Source organism: Taudactylus pleione, unplaced genomic scaffold (assembly GCF_031769625.1).
Source record: "Taudactylus pleione unplaced genomic scaffold, aTauple2 ptg000212l, whole genome shotgun sequence".
Taxonomy (NCBI): Eukaryota; Metazoa; Chordata; class Amphibia; order Anura; family Myobatrachidae; genus Taudactylus; species Taudactylus pleione.
Window position 1 is genome coordinate 3,474,748 of NW_028284614.1, and position 16,988 is coordinate 3,491,735.

At 44.5% G+C, this 16,988-nt stretch overlaps 1 protein-coding gene across 3 annotated transcripts in view; it reads left to right on the forward strand.

Moving 5' to 3' along the window:
- The window catches only part of CAMK2A (calcium/calmodulin dependent protein kinase II alpha), a 249,234-nt gene that overhangs the window by 189,160 nt on the left and 43,086 nt on the right, over nucleotides 1–16,988 (forward strand). For all 3 annotated transcript variants that reach the window (XM_088478264.1, XM_088478263.1, XM_088478262.1), the window contains 5 exons: nucleotides 2,740–2,842; nucleotides 7,717–7,800; nucleotides 13,692–13,786; nucleotides 15,233–15,355; nucleotides 15,451–15,534. In XM_088478264.1, the coding sequence (XP_088334390.1) occupies nucleotides 2,740–2,842; nucleotides 7,717–7,800; nucleotides 13,692–13,786; nucleotides 15,233–15,355; nucleotides 15,451–15,534 (489 nt within the window). The remainder of the gene's footprint in view (nucleotides 1–2,739; nucleotides 2,843–7,716; nucleotides 7,801–13,691; nucleotides 13,787–15,232; nucleotides 15,356–15,450; nucleotides 15,535–16,988) is intronic.

The window sequence follows — 16,988 nt, forward strand, 5'->3', positions numbered from 1 at the left end:
TGCATGCCAGCCGAGTAGAGCACCGTCAGGCGAAGCTGCCCAGCCAGGCTTTCGGGTTAGACCAGCCCATCAGGTCATTGGACCTTCTGGCATTTGACAGAGGTGCCAGATGGCCAGGCTGGCCCTGTTTGGCAGGTCTGACCCCTAAATTTAAAGTGGCAATGATATTAAATGCAAAGCACGCTGTAACTTGCTTTCAATATCATTACTGTTTTAAAGCCATGTCTTAGTAAATGTACCCCATAGTGTGCTAAAGTGTATATGTAACAAAGTTCTTTTGTAGTAGAGTGGAAAGGTTTATACGCCCTCACCCACAGCAAGGAAAGTGCGCCCAAAATGTGTCTTAGCTCCACCCCCTTTGCCTTATTTAAATCATCTCTGCAAAATGAAATGTTGTTTTGCTCTTCATAAATGACCTTCAATGTTCATAAGTCATTGCAGAGTAATGTCAGGCGAACATTCTGCTATTTTCTATTGCGATAAATGAAGCGCTAGATTCCATTTTTGCATTGGCCTTTATAGATGATCTTTTATATTATTCATATTGATAAAAATAAATATACGTGGAAATGTTGCTGTCAGTGCAAAATTTTTTTTTACGTAGAGCAGTGGCCCCCGACTACAGATAGGACACAGTAGCAGTAAAGCGTATTTCATCCTTGAAAAACCCTCTAGATATTATCCCCCAAAAAGTGATGCTATAATCAAACTTAGGGATGGTCATCAATGGCACCTGACAGCCATGGTCTGTGCATGTGCATCTGGCAGTGGTTTGAAACCATTAACCATTAATGGTTATGCCATCGATGGCCATTCCTAATCTCATTTATATACCACACTAGTGCAAAAGCAAATACAGACACCCACCCCAGGTCTAACTTAATCAGAGGCCAATAAACATGCAGAGACTTCTTTGATCTACTGGAGAATAAACCCTGGTGAGCTTGGGGAGAGCATACAAGGTCTATGCAGATAGCAAGTGGTCAAAATCATCCCTAAATCCCCGGCACTACAACATGTCGCTGCTAAAGCTATGCAATTGGGTATGTCTGTCTTTTCTAGTACATCTGCATCCCTCGCAAGGGGCCTATTTCTGAGTTGGTCGCTATTCTAATATTCACACAGATGGCCAATGTTTATCCGTGCAAGCATCTGAGCCGCACCGCGCATAAGCCCCCGATTTGGTACGTACGTCGCAGTACAGGTTTGGACACACGGTAGCAGAAACGTGAGAGGCGTTCCAGGACGATGACTGGGAAGTAACATGGGGGCGGCTAAAAAGAGGCACGGATATTTTTTGTCTTATGAGAGTGGCGCAGGCAACCCTGAAAGCAGCTGCGTACAGAGGCGCGCAGCCGCTCGCATAGGAGGCCATTCTCACACTGAAAAACACAGCGCCTGACACAGGGCAAGTGAAGTTTCAATGGGGATACTGATGGTGCGCTAAAGAAGCCCCGGACAATAATGCAGCATCTATAGATGCTGCGAGTGGGTGTTTCACTCCTTGCGTATTCGGGCGCACGTATGTACAGGGCCGCAACTGGGGGGGGCTAATGGGGCATGTGCCCTGGGCACCAGACTAGAGGGGGTGACAAGGAGAGACTGCCAAGGTAGAGGGGCGCCAGGAAGCTGCACGTGTGGGTTCTGAGCAGCAAGCCGGGACCTGCAGCCTGGCCTTGAGATAGACAGTGCTAATGTGACACCGGTTGTGAGCCAAGCAGAGCTTGTGGACTGGCAGCCAATCAGCAGCCGGTCGGCGAGCTCCAGTCATCCATTAGAATGACAGTGGCTCTGATTGATCCCCACCATGTGGCATCCCTGTCCCATTCCACGCCACTCGAGCCCACCCACAACATTGGCTCCTTTACTTGCCCTCTGTCCTTCATCATTAAATAGGCGACACTTCCTGTAAGTAATATAAATGGGAGATCCCTCAGGCATACTTACCTTCAAAAGTGCATTCATCTTTATCTTGCATCTCGCAATCAGCCCGTTTTCTGCTACCTATGGGATCTCTGGGCCTGATTCAGACCCGGTCGCAAGCGCTGAGCGCTCGCAACCGGGTCGATGGTGGCCCAGAGCGCATGCGCACGACGGAGCCGGCTCCGTCGTGCGCATGCGTGAGACCCAGATAGCGACGGGCAATCCATCGCTCCGGGGTCTCGCACCAAAGGGGGCGTGCTGTCGATGTTGAGTGACAGCACGCCCCTTTGGTGGGCGGGCCGGGGGGGGTGGCTGCCCAGACGGAGGCGTTCCCATGAGAACGCCTACCATTTGGGGGCGGCCCCACTGCATTACTCTGGGGCTTGCAGCCACGAGACCCTACCACAAGGGTCTTGTCGCAAGCCCGATGGTCGCGATGGTCTTGACCATCACGACCATCATCCTGGCCACTCCCACAGCAATGCGAGCAGCCAGGAGGCCACTCCATGAAAAAAAAAAAAAGACGCCCTGATTCAGAGCGAGCGCTCTGTCAGAGCGTCCGACTCTGAATCAGGGCCTCTGTCTCCTTGGCTCATTCTTGCATGTGCTTTCCTCAGTGACCCTTGGCTTCAGTTACATCTAAGCATCTTATAGTAAGATCTTTGCCCAAGTTCTAGAATGCATGTGCAGTGAATGTACGCTGTTGGCACACCAGTAGAGGCATTAAGCTATGAGGGTTACAGATCATCAGATTGATATGAACATTGCAGAATTGTTTTGCTTGTTAGAAAATCACTTCTCCTTGTTCTCACACAGCCAGAAAACCTCTTATTGGCCTCTAAGCTGAAAGGTGCCGCTGTGAAGCTGGCAGATTTTGGATTGGCGATCGAAGTGGAAGGGGAGCAGCAGGCATGGTTTGGTAAGTGCATGCTTCGCTGTTACAGTGTATAAACTCCCCATCACCTGATCAGTGTTCCCTCCTAACAGTGCAGGGTAAATCATCAACCATAATCATAATGAAATAATGACACAGAGACTTGTATAAGGGGAAAGGAAGGTCAGCTTTATTTATTTTTAAACTATTTAAACTATTTAATTTATAACTGAACTAATAGAAGAATAAAGACAGACAGACAAAGTATGGTGGCGCAGAAAGAACGGCCCCACAATGCAAGATCACCAACTGCATACTCACACCGATCTTCTAAATGGGAGGCGAGCAACCAGCCCATTACCACGCCCAAGGTATCCACCTCCCACCCCAATGACACGACGTGAGGCCCACCTGGTTAGGTGGTTGCCGCTGACCCCAGTAGGGTAGAATCAGCTTAAGCCATGTATTGGAAGGGAGAGCACCTCAAGCTCCAAAGACAGATGGTGACTGCTACCGTTCTTTCCCGCCACAAGAAAAGCCGACACCAAACAACTCAATGAATAAGGGAGGGAGGGAGGGCGGGAAACAGCCGACCAGAGGAATTTCTATGAAATGGCCGCAAGCAGCAACTCTGAAATAGCACAGAAAAAAACCCACCCCCAGCCAATCCTATAGGCTAACCAAACCTAACCCCACCCCCTGCCCAATCCTATAGGCTAACCAAACCTAACCCCACCCCACAACACTACCTCACTAAACAACTAGCCCCTACTTGTCCAGAGGCCGACACCCACAGGCTCGGGTGTTTAACTCCTTGCATATGAAATGCACTCCGTCCTACTTCATCAGGCAGAGAGCAGGTGGAGCAAGGTCGGGACGCAACCAAATCACCACCAAGGCCGGGTATTGCAGTGTCTGGTTCCAGGATGTTCTGCAGATTCAGGAAAATTGACTACTACCAGTTTATATGTTATTTTAAAACTCTCAAGCTATGTAAATTTCAATCAATCATTCCCATGTAAAACAGCCTTGCTGTTTAATACTCCACATTCAATAAATAATAATGAAGATGATTGCATGTTTTAAACAGAAGCCATATTTTGTAATTATCTTTTGCATAACATCATGCGGAGACATCACAGCTGGATGTGTCTCACCTCGTTCATTTGCAGCCACTGGCATCAGCTGTGTAATGCTTATGGGCAAGAAGAGTAAAGGCCCCCATACATCAGAGATTGATTGCAGCAATCGTGCAATTTGCAATCGATTGTGTATAAAAATCTTTCCCCTTTTCAATCGATTGCAGATTGCAGAATTGCCACAATCGATTGAAAAAGGGAAAGATTTTTATACACAATCGATTGCAAATTGTTCAATTGCTGCAATCAATTGCTGATGTATGGGTGCCGTAACAAGAATGATACAGGAAATACTCATTTCAGCATCATGTAGCAAACATAATATATTTTTTATTCTGAAAATGTTACCCAGTAGCAAAGTTGGCAACTGTACTCTGAAAAGAAACAGATCCGAATGAGACTCAAGTATCAGGTTACTTAACCTATGTGCAAAGTTCCAGGTGTCGCCTAGTTCAGTCACAGGTGAAGATGGGGCCGACTGATTCACCCCTTAGATCCGCAGATATGTGTAAACACGCATGAGCGGTGGTAAAAATCGCACATGTGCCTGCTCTGCTTAGGGCTCAGAACCAGATCCAGAATCATTACTTGGAAATGGACATTCTAACAGCTTTTGCCATCATCAGTAAAAACTGACATCAGCTGCCCTTGGGATGACCATCGGTCAGGTGCCCATCGATGGTTCCCATCGGTAATTACCATCGATGGCACACAAACCATCTATTGGTGAACCATCGATGGTTTGCACCCCCTCGATTGTCACCTCTGCAGCTGGTATGTCGGCTGCGGGCCAATCAAAAATGGGGGCGGAGCTTAGTGGCTGCCAGGGGGTTGGGGCTAAGCTCCGACTTGTCTGTAAAAACAAACCATTGGCTCCAACCTAACCAATGGTTCTCTGTCATTGATGGCAAACTAGTTAACTTCGGCCATCAACCATCAATGTTTTGGAAACATCGATGACCATCCCTAAACTGCCCACATACAGTTGGATTAGGCCTTGTCCGGCAGGTCAATCCTAACGAATTGAAAAATCATTGTACTATGGGCCTGATTCACAGTTGGGAATAGAGTAAGAATTAGCAAATAACTGTGTACTGTACCTGGATAAACCATGTTGCAATGTAAGGGGTGCAAATACATTTATTATTTTTGCATGTGAGATAAATACTGGCTGCCTTTGGTATGTAGCCCACAAATGCTGGACAGCTTTATTGTTACACTGCAATTTAAATGTCAGTTTGGACATGACCCTCCCAAATCTATACTCTCTGCACATGTTACATCTGCCCCACCTGCAGTGCAGCATGGTTTCACCAAGATGTACAACTACTTGCTCTATCTTAAGGTGCATATACACGCAACGATTTTGTAACCAACGATTATCTGTCAGATTTTCCCTTGAAAAGTAAACGATTTTTTGAAGTGTAATGAACGATTTTTACAACGATGAACGAAAAATGTTCCTTCCATTAATGAAAATCATTGTTGGTCAGTCTGAAATGAACTACAAACAGGAGCGCACTTGAACGATTTTCATTCATCATTATCACTCAGAAACTGAATGATTTTTTGAACGATTGTACGATAACGACGTTGTTATAGTTAAATTGTTAAAAAAATCGTTACGTGTGTACGCACCTTAACTCTACTCCCAAATCTTAATCAGGCCCTATGTCTGGGACAGTGGCGTAACTATAAATTTTGCTCCCCCCTGCCAAAAACTTTTCTGACCCCCCCCCCATGCAGGGCCCCAGGTAGTGGTCCCCAAATGCAGTGCCCCTTACATAATGCCCTCAGTAGTAGACCCACTTATATAGTTCCCCCAGTCCTAACCCCCCAGCAGTGCCCCCAGTAGTAGTCCCTCCCAGCAGAGCCTCCAGTAGTAGTCCTCCCCCAGCAATGCCCCCAGTAGTAGTCCCCCACCAGTAATCCTCACCTATACAGTGCCCCCAGCAGTATTCCCCACCTATGCAGTGCCCTCAGTTGTGGTCCCACCAGTGCAATGCCCCCAGTAGTGGTCCCACCAATGCAGTGCCCCCAGTAGTAGCCCCCCCCCAGCAATGCCTTCAGTAGTAGTCCCCCCCCAGAAATGCCTCCAGTAGTAGTCCCCCCACAGTAACACCCCCAGTAATAGCCCCCCCAGTAGTAGTCCCACCCCAGCAGTCCCACCCAGAAGTGCCCCCAGTAGTAGTCCCCGCAGCAGTGCCCCTAGTAGTAATCCCCCTCTATGCAGTGTCCCCCAGTAGTGGTACCACCAGTGTGCAGTGCTCCTAGTAGTATTCCCAGCAGTGCCCTTAGTAGTAGTCCCCCCCAACAGTGCCCTTAGTAGTAGTTCCCCCCCAGCAGTGCCCTTAGTAGTAGTCCCCCCCCTGCAGTGCCCTTAGTGGTAGTCCCCCCCAGCAGTACCCTTAGTAGTAGTCCTCCCCCCCAGCACTGCCCTTAGTAGTAGTAGTAGTAGTCCCCCCTAGTTCCCTTAGTGGTAGTAGTCCGTCCTCCCCCCCAGCAGTGCCCTTAGTGGTAGTAGTCCCCCCCCCAGTGCCCTTAGCAGTAGTACGTCCTCCCCCCCCCCAGTGCCCATAGTAGTAGTCCATCCTCCCCCCCAGCAGTACCCTTAGTGGTAGTCCCCCCAGCAGTGCCCTCCGCCCGGCCAGAAACACACACGCACACAAAGACAATAAAACTCCGCTTACCTTGATCCCCGTTCCGGCATGCTCCTCCGTGCAGCGTCCTCCCGGGCCGGCCCGCTCTGCATGATGGGAGAGACGTCATGACGTCTGTCCCATCACGCACTGCCGGCTCCCGCAGTGGGCGCAGCGGCCGATGAGAGTCTGACAGACTCTCATCGGCTGCTAAAACAAACACACCGCTGCCGGCGCCGGCGGCTGTGTGTTTGTTGCTAGTAATGTAGTGCGGACGGCACTTATGTGCCGTCCACACTACCGCCCTGCCTGGCTGACTAACAGATGCTAGAGGTCCAGTAGGACCTCTAGCATATGTCTCCTCCTAGGCGGCGGCCATTTTGGGAGGGCTGTTTTCTGCAGATTTCATGCGGACGGCCAGTCCGCATGGAATCTGCAGGCAGCCACCTCGCCCCACAAGCCTCCGCACCTCCAAGCCACCGCGGGGGCTGCGGGGGCTGTAGTTACGCCACTGGTCTGGGACCATACTGCAGGTCAAAATCCTATTAATTTGATTGGGCTAAGGTGAAAAACCAGTTAACCTCACCCAAGCCTGTATGTGTAAATCTGGGTATACACCATACAATGTATCGCACGATATATCGATATAACGCGGATCGGAATGATTTATAGTACTCATTGTATAATGTGTATGCCTGATCTGTCGATCACCACATTGTCCCATTGCTGTTCTGCACAATAGATGGGACGATGCAATAAACGACGCGGTGCGTTACTTGCAGCATGTAACCATACATTGCAGCATTGTACACCGGATCGTGCAGTGCGTACGGCACACGCAATGTATTGTTACATCACATGGCACCGTCGCTGGGTTGCACCATCGTATGCTGTGTACCCAGTTTAATCCAGTGCTGCTGGGGTGGCTTTGTCATAGGGCTTGTCTATGTGACACTTCAACCACCACATTAGTAGAAAATGTCCATAACAAGATCACAAAATAACACTGAGCAGCATGAACCATCTATAGTATCATCATGGAGTAGTGTTGGGGTAACCTACTGAGTGCATGCAGGGAACCAACCAGCTATTTATCTTCTGCAGCTGAATATAACTGACACTATATTCTGTCTAATCTCAGGATTTGCTGGAACTCCAGGATACCTCTCCCCAGAAGTGTTACGGAAAGATCCTTATGGAAAGGCTGTGGATCTGTGGGCGTGTGGTAATGTCTGAAATTATGTTACTGCTATAGAAATAATTATCTATCTATCTATGTAATATCTATCTATCTATCTATCTATCTATCTATCTATCTATCTATCTATCTCAAATCTATCTATCTATCTCATATCTATCTATCTATATATGTAATATCTATCTATCTATCTATCTATCTATCTATCTATCTCATATCTATCTATCTATCTATCTCATATCTATCTATCTATCTATCTATCTATCTATCTATCTCAAATCTATCTATCTATCTCATATCTATCTATCTATATATGTAATATCTATCTATCTATCTATCTATCTCATATCTATCTATCTATCTATCTATCTATCTCATATCTATCTATCTATATATCTATCTATCTATCTCATATCTATCTATCTATCTCATATCTATCTATCTATCTATCTATCTATCTCATATCTATCTATCTATCTATCTATCTCATATCTATCTATCTTTCTATCTATCTCATATCTATCTATTTGCAAACAAAAAAGAAGAATGTTCCTATGCGCTCCAAATGGGATTTTCTATTATAGAATGTCCATAAAACAATAGAGTCCATAAAGATGTTTTTATATATAAGACACTGTAATGTCACTGTTCAAAGAAATCCGCTGATAGATATGGGTGGCAAAGTATCAACCTATAAAAATATCTGTATCCAAAAAGAATTATGAATTATAAGTCACCGTAGGTCTTTTTACTCCAGTTATTTTCCTGTATATTCCTTAGAAGTGGCTTCTCTTTAGCGTAGTTGCATGTAAGATAAGAAGGAGAATTGCCACTATAGCATAATCATTTAAATTTTATTGGAATATATAAAATAGACAAATGGAAGCATACCTTTAGTGACCTTTTGAGAAAGGTACACATATAACACATATAGGGGTATTACTGTGCTCCCCCTATAGAGCGTTGCCTTCCTGGTCAGAGTGCGCTCCCAGAATATAATCACCAACGCGTTTCAACCATAGTATATAGGTCTTTATCAAGGTGTACATAAAACTGGTTTATATAGCATAAAGAAGCCCGCCCTATATGTAAATTGATATAACTTACTTCACCATAGCAGCATACGGAGCTGTCTATCTTTCTGCAGGTGCTGACCGGCGGTAATCCCCGCTGTATAGAACGTTCCACGTGACCTTCACAAGAACGCAGAAGCGCCCTAGTTCCGGCGCTAGTGCATCACGTGATGCGTTCCACACATCCTCTCTTCCGCATCACGTGGTGTGGTTGTGCGTTCCACACATTGGAACGCTAGAGCGTCACGTGATGCGTTCCACACATCAACTATTCTGCATCACGTGGTGCGGCTGTGCGTTCCACCCATTGGAACATGATGCCCAATCATATTAATTGAGCATCCCGACATTATATCTCTGCATCACGTGGTATACCACATATACAACAGCAGTTTACAATTGATATACCGCTAGTAAATAGAATTCACAAGAAAATAGCCTGGGTTACATCAATATGCCCATAGGCATCGTATGTTAGTATCTAAGGTATGTTATGGTCAATATGCAATGGGAACACTGTCATTTGAACCGACAACTGCCTAATACTACATATCTCTTTCATAAAGAAGTGTTTCACTTAAAAATATGGCTTAACAATTGGCTTCATACACATACAAATAAAATCATTTGAAATAACCCCGGACCATAAAACACTTAAAAAATAAATAACGCTAAAATCAATCATAAAGGACTTGATAACTAAAATCATCATAACATTAAAATCTATCATAAAGGACATGATAACTTAAAATTCTAAAAAACCTTATAAATGAGTAGATAAAATGTTAAAGGAAATTAAAAGGAAACTGTGCATATATATAATTCATAGGAACCACTTGAGCTCAAAATCTATGTTTAACCCGTGGTTCTAATGTTTTTACATCATAAATATATTTCTTTTCTGCTTTCGCTCAAAATGTTTCAAGACCCTTAGTACGCCAGTTACCTTCTACCGTTTTAATACCTGTAATCAATCTTATATCACTGACTGAGTTGTTATGTTTTTCATGGAAGTGATTCGAGAGGGCATGGTTAGTCACCCCTCTCCTTATATTACGTAAGTGTTCACCCCATCTTTCCTTGAGTTTCCTTGAAGTTTTGCCTATGTATTGTAAGCCACAACTACATTCGATCATGTAGATACAATTTTTACTGTTACAGGTCACAAATTCTTGTATGCTAAATTTTTTAAGATTAGATTTAGAGTTAAACATATCCAGCTTAGTATCTTGTTTGGTGTGTGTGATACAGGCTGTACAAGAGCCACATCTATGGAAGCCTTTCGTCTTAATCCTTCCAGTTCTTTTTTCTGGTATAGCACTTTTTACCAACTTATTCCTAATATTAGGGGCCCACCTGTATGTGAAAATAGGTTTCTTGGGTATAATATCTTTTAATATAGGATCTTGCAGGAGAAGAAACCAATTCTTCTTAATTATGATTTTATATTGGTCATGGAACGTGGTTATAAAGGTTAAAGGTCTTTTATCATAATTTTTTTCTTTATAAGTCAAAAGTTCATTTTGTGGTATTTCTCCCATCTCCTTTATGACCTTCTCTATATTTTCGCTATAATATCCCTTATTTACAAATTTTTTTCGTAAGGTATTTGTTTCCTCTAGGTAATTATTATTGTCTGTGCAATTTCTCCGTATTCGTTGGACCTGACTTTTCGGGATGTTCCTTAGCCATTTTGGATGATGGTGACTTTTTATGTTTATATAAGAATTGCTGTCCGTGGGTTTATTATAAGTTTTTGTCGCTATTCCCTCATCTGTACAATAAATAACTAAATCCAGAAAGTTCACCTCTTTCTTATTGATGTTGAAGGTGAGATGGATGTTATGTTCATTATTATTTAGGGTTTCACAGAATTTCTTAAGGTCACCTACATCCCCTTTCCAAATAAAAAATGTGTTGTCTTTATATCTGATCCATACAATAATATTATCTATAGATAAATTGTTTTCCCAAATATTCAAATCCTCCCATAATGCCATGAATAGGTTCGTGTACAATGGTGCTACGCAACTTCCCATCGCGGTTCCCCTCTTCTGTAAATAATACTGTCCATCGAACCAGAAAAAGTTGTTATTAAGAATAAAATTAAGTGAATCCTTAATAAAATCAATTTTATCTTCATTAAAATCATTGGGAATTTTTCTCATGGCATGTTCTACAGCTTTAATGTCTAATTCATGATCGATAATAGTATACAGTGCTGTGACATCCGCCGTAATTAAAAAGCACTGTTGGGGTATGGGAGTTTGTTTAAGAATTCTAATGGTATCTATAGTGTCCTTTAGGTATGATTTCATCTTTAAAACTTCCGGTTGTAATTTAAAATCAATGAAATGTAATAAATTTGAGGTTATGGAATCGGTGCCTGCGATGATTGGCCTTCCGGAGGGGTTTATAGGATCCTTATGTACTTTTGGCAGTATATATATTATTGGCAAAACAGGATGTTCTTTAATTAAATATTCTTTTCATGTTTATTAATGATACCTTTTTCTTCATATTGAGAAACCAAATTGATAAAGTTTTTTTCAATGCGTTCCGTCGGGTTTCCCCTTAGTAAAGTATATGTCTCTCTATCGCTTAAGTGCTTGGATATTTCATCATTATACTTGTTGGTGTCCATAATGACTATGCCCCCCCCTTTGTCTGCCGGTTTTATAGTTATATTTCTATTTTTCTCTAATTCTTGTAGTGCTTTAGATTCCATATGTGATAAATTATACTTTGTATTTGGATTGGTTTCTAATTTTTCTACTTCTGTACATACTATTTTGTTGAAGCTTTCGAGGAAACATCCCCTATTAAATGTTGGGTTGAATTTGGATTTTGGTTTGAATTGGTTAATAATATTCACGTTGTTGGAATTTTCCTTATCTTTGTTTTGATTAATAAAGTATTTTTTCAAGGATAAATTTCTAGTGAATTTTTGGATGTCAATATAGGTATTAAATTTATTCATCTTATTTACCAGGGTGAATTTTAAGCCCTTTTGCAACAAAGTAATTTCATCTTTTTTCAGGACATGGGAACTAAGATTAAACATTTTTGTGAATTTATCGTCAAAGTTTTATCTTTTTGGTATTCCTTAGATTTCTTTCTTTTGTTCCCACCTCTTTTTCCCCTGTGGGTACGTTTTTTCCTTAGTTTATTCTTCAATATTGTTTCCGTCTCCCTCTGTCTCTCTCCAGAAAAACCCCCTCTTCTAATGTTCTAAATCTATTGTGGGTGGATACTTCGTATGGTGTGCACTGTTTAAAAGGCATCCTGTTTTCCTGCCTTCCTTTATTCCACCCTGTATCTATCTATCTATCTATCTATCTATCTATCTATCTATCTATGTAATATCTATCTATCTATCTATCTATCTATCTATCTCATATCTATCTATCTATGTAATATCTATCTATCTCATATATATCTATCTATCTATCTATCTATATATCTATCTCATATCTATCTATGTAATATCTATCTATCTACCTTACACTTATAATTCTACAACAGCTGAGGAGACATAGGGGCAATTCAATTTGCTGGGACGAGCCGCGGAGCATCGGTTAGCGATGTTGCTTTTCATGATGTGAGAGCAGCTCATGGTGGCCATCCCATCTTGGGGACTATAGTTATGCGGTTATGATTTGTTACTTTTCACTATATATATCGCATCAGTTTGGTTAGGGTAGTCACCAGCCCCCTGTCGGGACTCTTTACGATCGGGATGCTAGCATCTGCGTTTTGACCACCGACATCCCATCCATCGGTATATCATACCGATTCCGGTCAGAGCAGAGGTAGAGGCAGAGTGAGCCGGCCGGAGGGAGGGGGATAATTGACAGTCTGGAGTGGCCGTGCATATGCCAGGTCCCACTGCTGGTATGTAAGCAAAGTGCAGTGGACTGCCTTGTCACGGTTTTGGTATTCTGTAGATCCAGCTCAGGATCCTTGACGTATTACGGATGTGCATAGGAAACGTGGAGACTTAATGATACTTTGGCTCATGGGCAGAAACAGGAGTATAGGCACATTAGTGATGGTGTACACTCTGGCTTAGTGGAGTAGTTGGAGCAGGTCTGTATGCAGCATGGAAGCTGCGGTGCTGACAGAAACAGATATATACAGGTAACAGCAACAGTATGCAGTGTGGAAGCTGCAACGTTGGCAGAATTGGCTGAAGCTGGTAACCAGCGAGTTATCCTCGAATTAGCAATGGAAGTCATAGGAGACACGATATCAGAACACAAGGACACAAGGAACGAATCCTGGAGTAGACCTATCCTGGTAAGGAAACACATTGTTCAGGCAATGTGCTGACTCCAGGTGCAGGTTAAAATAGGCGTACCATTCCATTCCCATTGGAGCAGAGTATCAGGTGACCACTGCTGAGCTGCTCAGGTGCATTAGGTAATTGCAATAGAATGTCTCTGCATAGGCCTGGAGACAGCAATGTAGGAGTGTCTGAGCTTGTCAGAAATGCTAAGACCCGGATTAGTGGCATGCCCGATACATACATATACAGGTATATACATAACAGGTGGACTAGACTATATGCATACACATATATTTGTCCACACAGAGCGGGGGCGCCGCTTGAGAGGTCATGAACTTCTCCACGGTAACCCACTTCATGGATAGAATGAAGCAGTGAAAAGCCCTGTTTCATTTCAAGATGGCTATTCTCTACTTTATGAATAGACCCCCCCCCCCCCCATTGAATTGCCCCTGTAGTCTGTCAGCCTGCCATGTGTATAATATGCTGGCGTACGCCTGTCTGTGTTGTAGTCACTTCTGGTTACCAATCATTATGTTGTTTATTGTCCCTGCCAGGAGTTATCCTCTATATATTGCTTGTGGGCTACCCACCTTTCTGGGATGAGGATCAGCACAGGCTGTATCAGCAGATCAAGGCTGGTGCTTATGATGTAAGTAGTACACTGCTGACCAAAGCCTAATGGCCCTTAATGCTTAGGGTTACATTTAACATGATCAGCTGCCCAATATTTTGGCAAAAATGCCAAGAGGAGGAGACCTTTGCCATTTTAATATGCTTCATTTTCATTTACCACAGTCTCTTCTTTGTTTTTAGTAGTTATCTTTAGTTATAGCCTTTAGCAATCCTGTAAAGAGGCAGTATTGCCCGCTGTGTAACTGCACCAATCCATTAATGAGATGCTACGAGGGAGGTTCAATTCTAAGTGATGAGCAAATCGGTGGGACAAAGGTACGTTGCGTCCAGTAACATCACTAATATTCCCTTGCACTCTGTAGAGGTGCGCAGGAGAGAAGCGGAATATTAGGATCACCTATTGTGCCAGGATGTGCCCAGCAGCACATTGCAGCGGCAATTCATGGATAATTGAACCTCCCTCTGCATGTCCAGTAATTCCTCCAAACAGTAGAACCTTACCATTTAGTAAGCCTTTGGGGAAATCTATTTAGCGCCAGCCCGGCAACTGTATCTTTGACATTCGAAGATATTGTCTCATATAAGGGTCAATTCAGAGGTGGACGCAATGGCGATGTTTGCGGAGCTGAGCAATTGTTTTTAATTTTGCACTGCGCACGCGCCAAGTTTGATTACCGGTGACAGTTGCAGAGTCCAGATACAGAGTGAGTGACAGTCAGTAAGTATTTGTGGTAATGGTGGGGTGGCTAGACAAATGATGGCGTCGCAACCATTTCGGTGGATGTGTCGCAGCCTGCAGCTGCGTCTGTGTATGCAGTATAGTTGGGTACACACGGGACGATTAAAATGCTCGATATGAATGATAACGATATCGATCATATCGTTATCGTTCATATCGTGCATTTCTTGGCCCCTTCCAACCCATCAACGACCTGCAATGCGCAGGCACGCATGGACGATAACGATATCATCCATCGCCCGTGCATGCAGGCCAACCTGGTCGATATCGACCAGGTTACTATAGGGACCCGCGACTGTTGATCGTGAGTCGTTGGTGGGTTGGTGGCATGCTGGATGATTTATATCGATCATCCAGCACACCTGGGAGATCGTTGAACGATATTGTTATCGTTGACGATCGTCCCGTGTTATGCATCATTATAATGGCCCTGGCAGTTGACTTCCGATGGAGTGACTGATGTTTTATCTTTGTACGCAAATGGTGGATCAGAGGTGGGCGCTCCTATACAAATCCTAGCACCTGCGGCATTGGCGCATTTCCGCAGAACCGTCGCAGTCACAACAGGATTTCTGTGCACCTCTGAATCATGGCCCCTTGCAGCCTTATTGCCTGTGTGTCTCTCAGGCCTTGTTCCCCAAAGATGTTCATCCACCATTAAATGCATTGTGTTGTAAACTAATAATAATTAACCGATGGTCTATTTTCTCCCTTGTTCACAAGTTTCCTTCACCCGAGTGGGACACTGTAACACCAGAAGCAAAAGACCTCATTAATAAGATGTTGACCATAAACCCTGCAAAAAGAATCACTGCCGCCGAGGCACTGAAACACCCATGGATATCGGTAAGTGGTTCCTCTCGGTCTTTGTCATCGTCCTGCCTTCCCGATGTTTCTTTCCTCCATCTGAACAAATGAACTTTGCTTCTTCCTGTTTTCAGCACCGATCTACAGTGGCTTCCTGTATGCACAGACAAGAGACGGTGGACTGCCTGAAGAAGTTCAATGCCAGGAGGAAGCTAAAGGTAAGGTTGCAATTGGTACCTGGCTTAGAGTCATGCAGGTGCTGTAATTCATTATGGCTGTAATTTTATAAGAATGTGTAGAGAATGCAATTCAAAGAGGATGTTTGTTTTACATGTTGTTAGGAAATGTCTGAGTCTGAGGAGGGTTGAATCAGAGCAAAGTTAAAAAAAAGCAGTCATTTTGCACCTGGAACAAACCATGCTACAATGCAAGCAATGCATGCAGGGTAAATACTGGCTGCTTTTGCATGTAGCCCACAAACAGCTTAATTTTAACCCTGCAATTTAAATTTCAGTTTGGACACAGCCCTCCCAAATCTAAATCTCTCTGCACATTTTATATCTGATCCCCTCCCACCCTCCTGCAGTACCACATGGTTTTGCCAAGGTGCAAAGTCAGAGCTGTAACTAGGGGTGTGTGAGAGATACCATCACAGAGAGGGCCTGATTCAGACCCGCTCACCCACAGCTTAGTGAGCGGCCAGGAGGCCGAACAAAGAAAACCATGCGGCCGCCCTAATTCAGAGCGAACGCTCGCTTTTTGCGAGCGCCTCTGAATTAGCCCAGAGTGCAGGGCCCTTGAGGTGTCACTGTTGATGCCCCACGGCACCAGCTAGTGGCTTGCATGGTAGCCTTAAATAGTAGCGCTGCTGCAGAGGCGCCCAGAGCATTCAATAAACGCTCTGGGCAGGCAGCCTATGGAGCTTCCCGGAGCGTCCTTAGGACAATGTGGGCAGTGCTTCACTTCCTAGAGCTGGTGGCCCACCCACTAGGCGTGACATCATGACATCATGGGCTTAGGGGGCGGGGCCAGCACAGGGAGCTGTACTCCCAACTATGAATCAGGCCTATTACTCATACAGCGATCAGAAATAATAATGTCTACGAGTACTTTCTTTTAAAATGCTCCTATAGAAATGAAGTACATTGTATTGTACAAGGAATGGTTTCTGCTAATGCATGATTGTGGTCATACTTGCCTATCCTCCCGATTTGGTCGGGAGCCTCCCAAAAATCGGGTGCCGCTCCCGGCCTCCCGGAAAGGTAGGGAAGCCTCCCGGTCCCCGGCGATCTATCTGCCCCCCCCGCGAATACAGTATAATCCCCGGCAGCGGGGGGGGGGGCGGTGACGCGATTCGCGCTGAATCGCGACATCGTGGCCCCGCCCCCTGCTTCACAATGCCATTTATCTCGGCATTGTGAAGAGGGGGCGGGGCCGCGATGACACGATCGCGCTGTCACGCCCATGCCCCGCCCCCATTGTCGAGTCATTTTCTGGGCCACGCCCCCTTTTGATGTGGCACGCCCCCCTGCTGAGGATGCCCAACAGCTCCCTCCCGGAAGGAGGGAGCTAGAAGTCGGCAAGTGTGATTGCGGTGGACATTAGTGTCCTATGTACAGTATGAAGTTGATGCAGAGTGTTTTGCTGCATGTATCTCTCTGTAGATTACAAG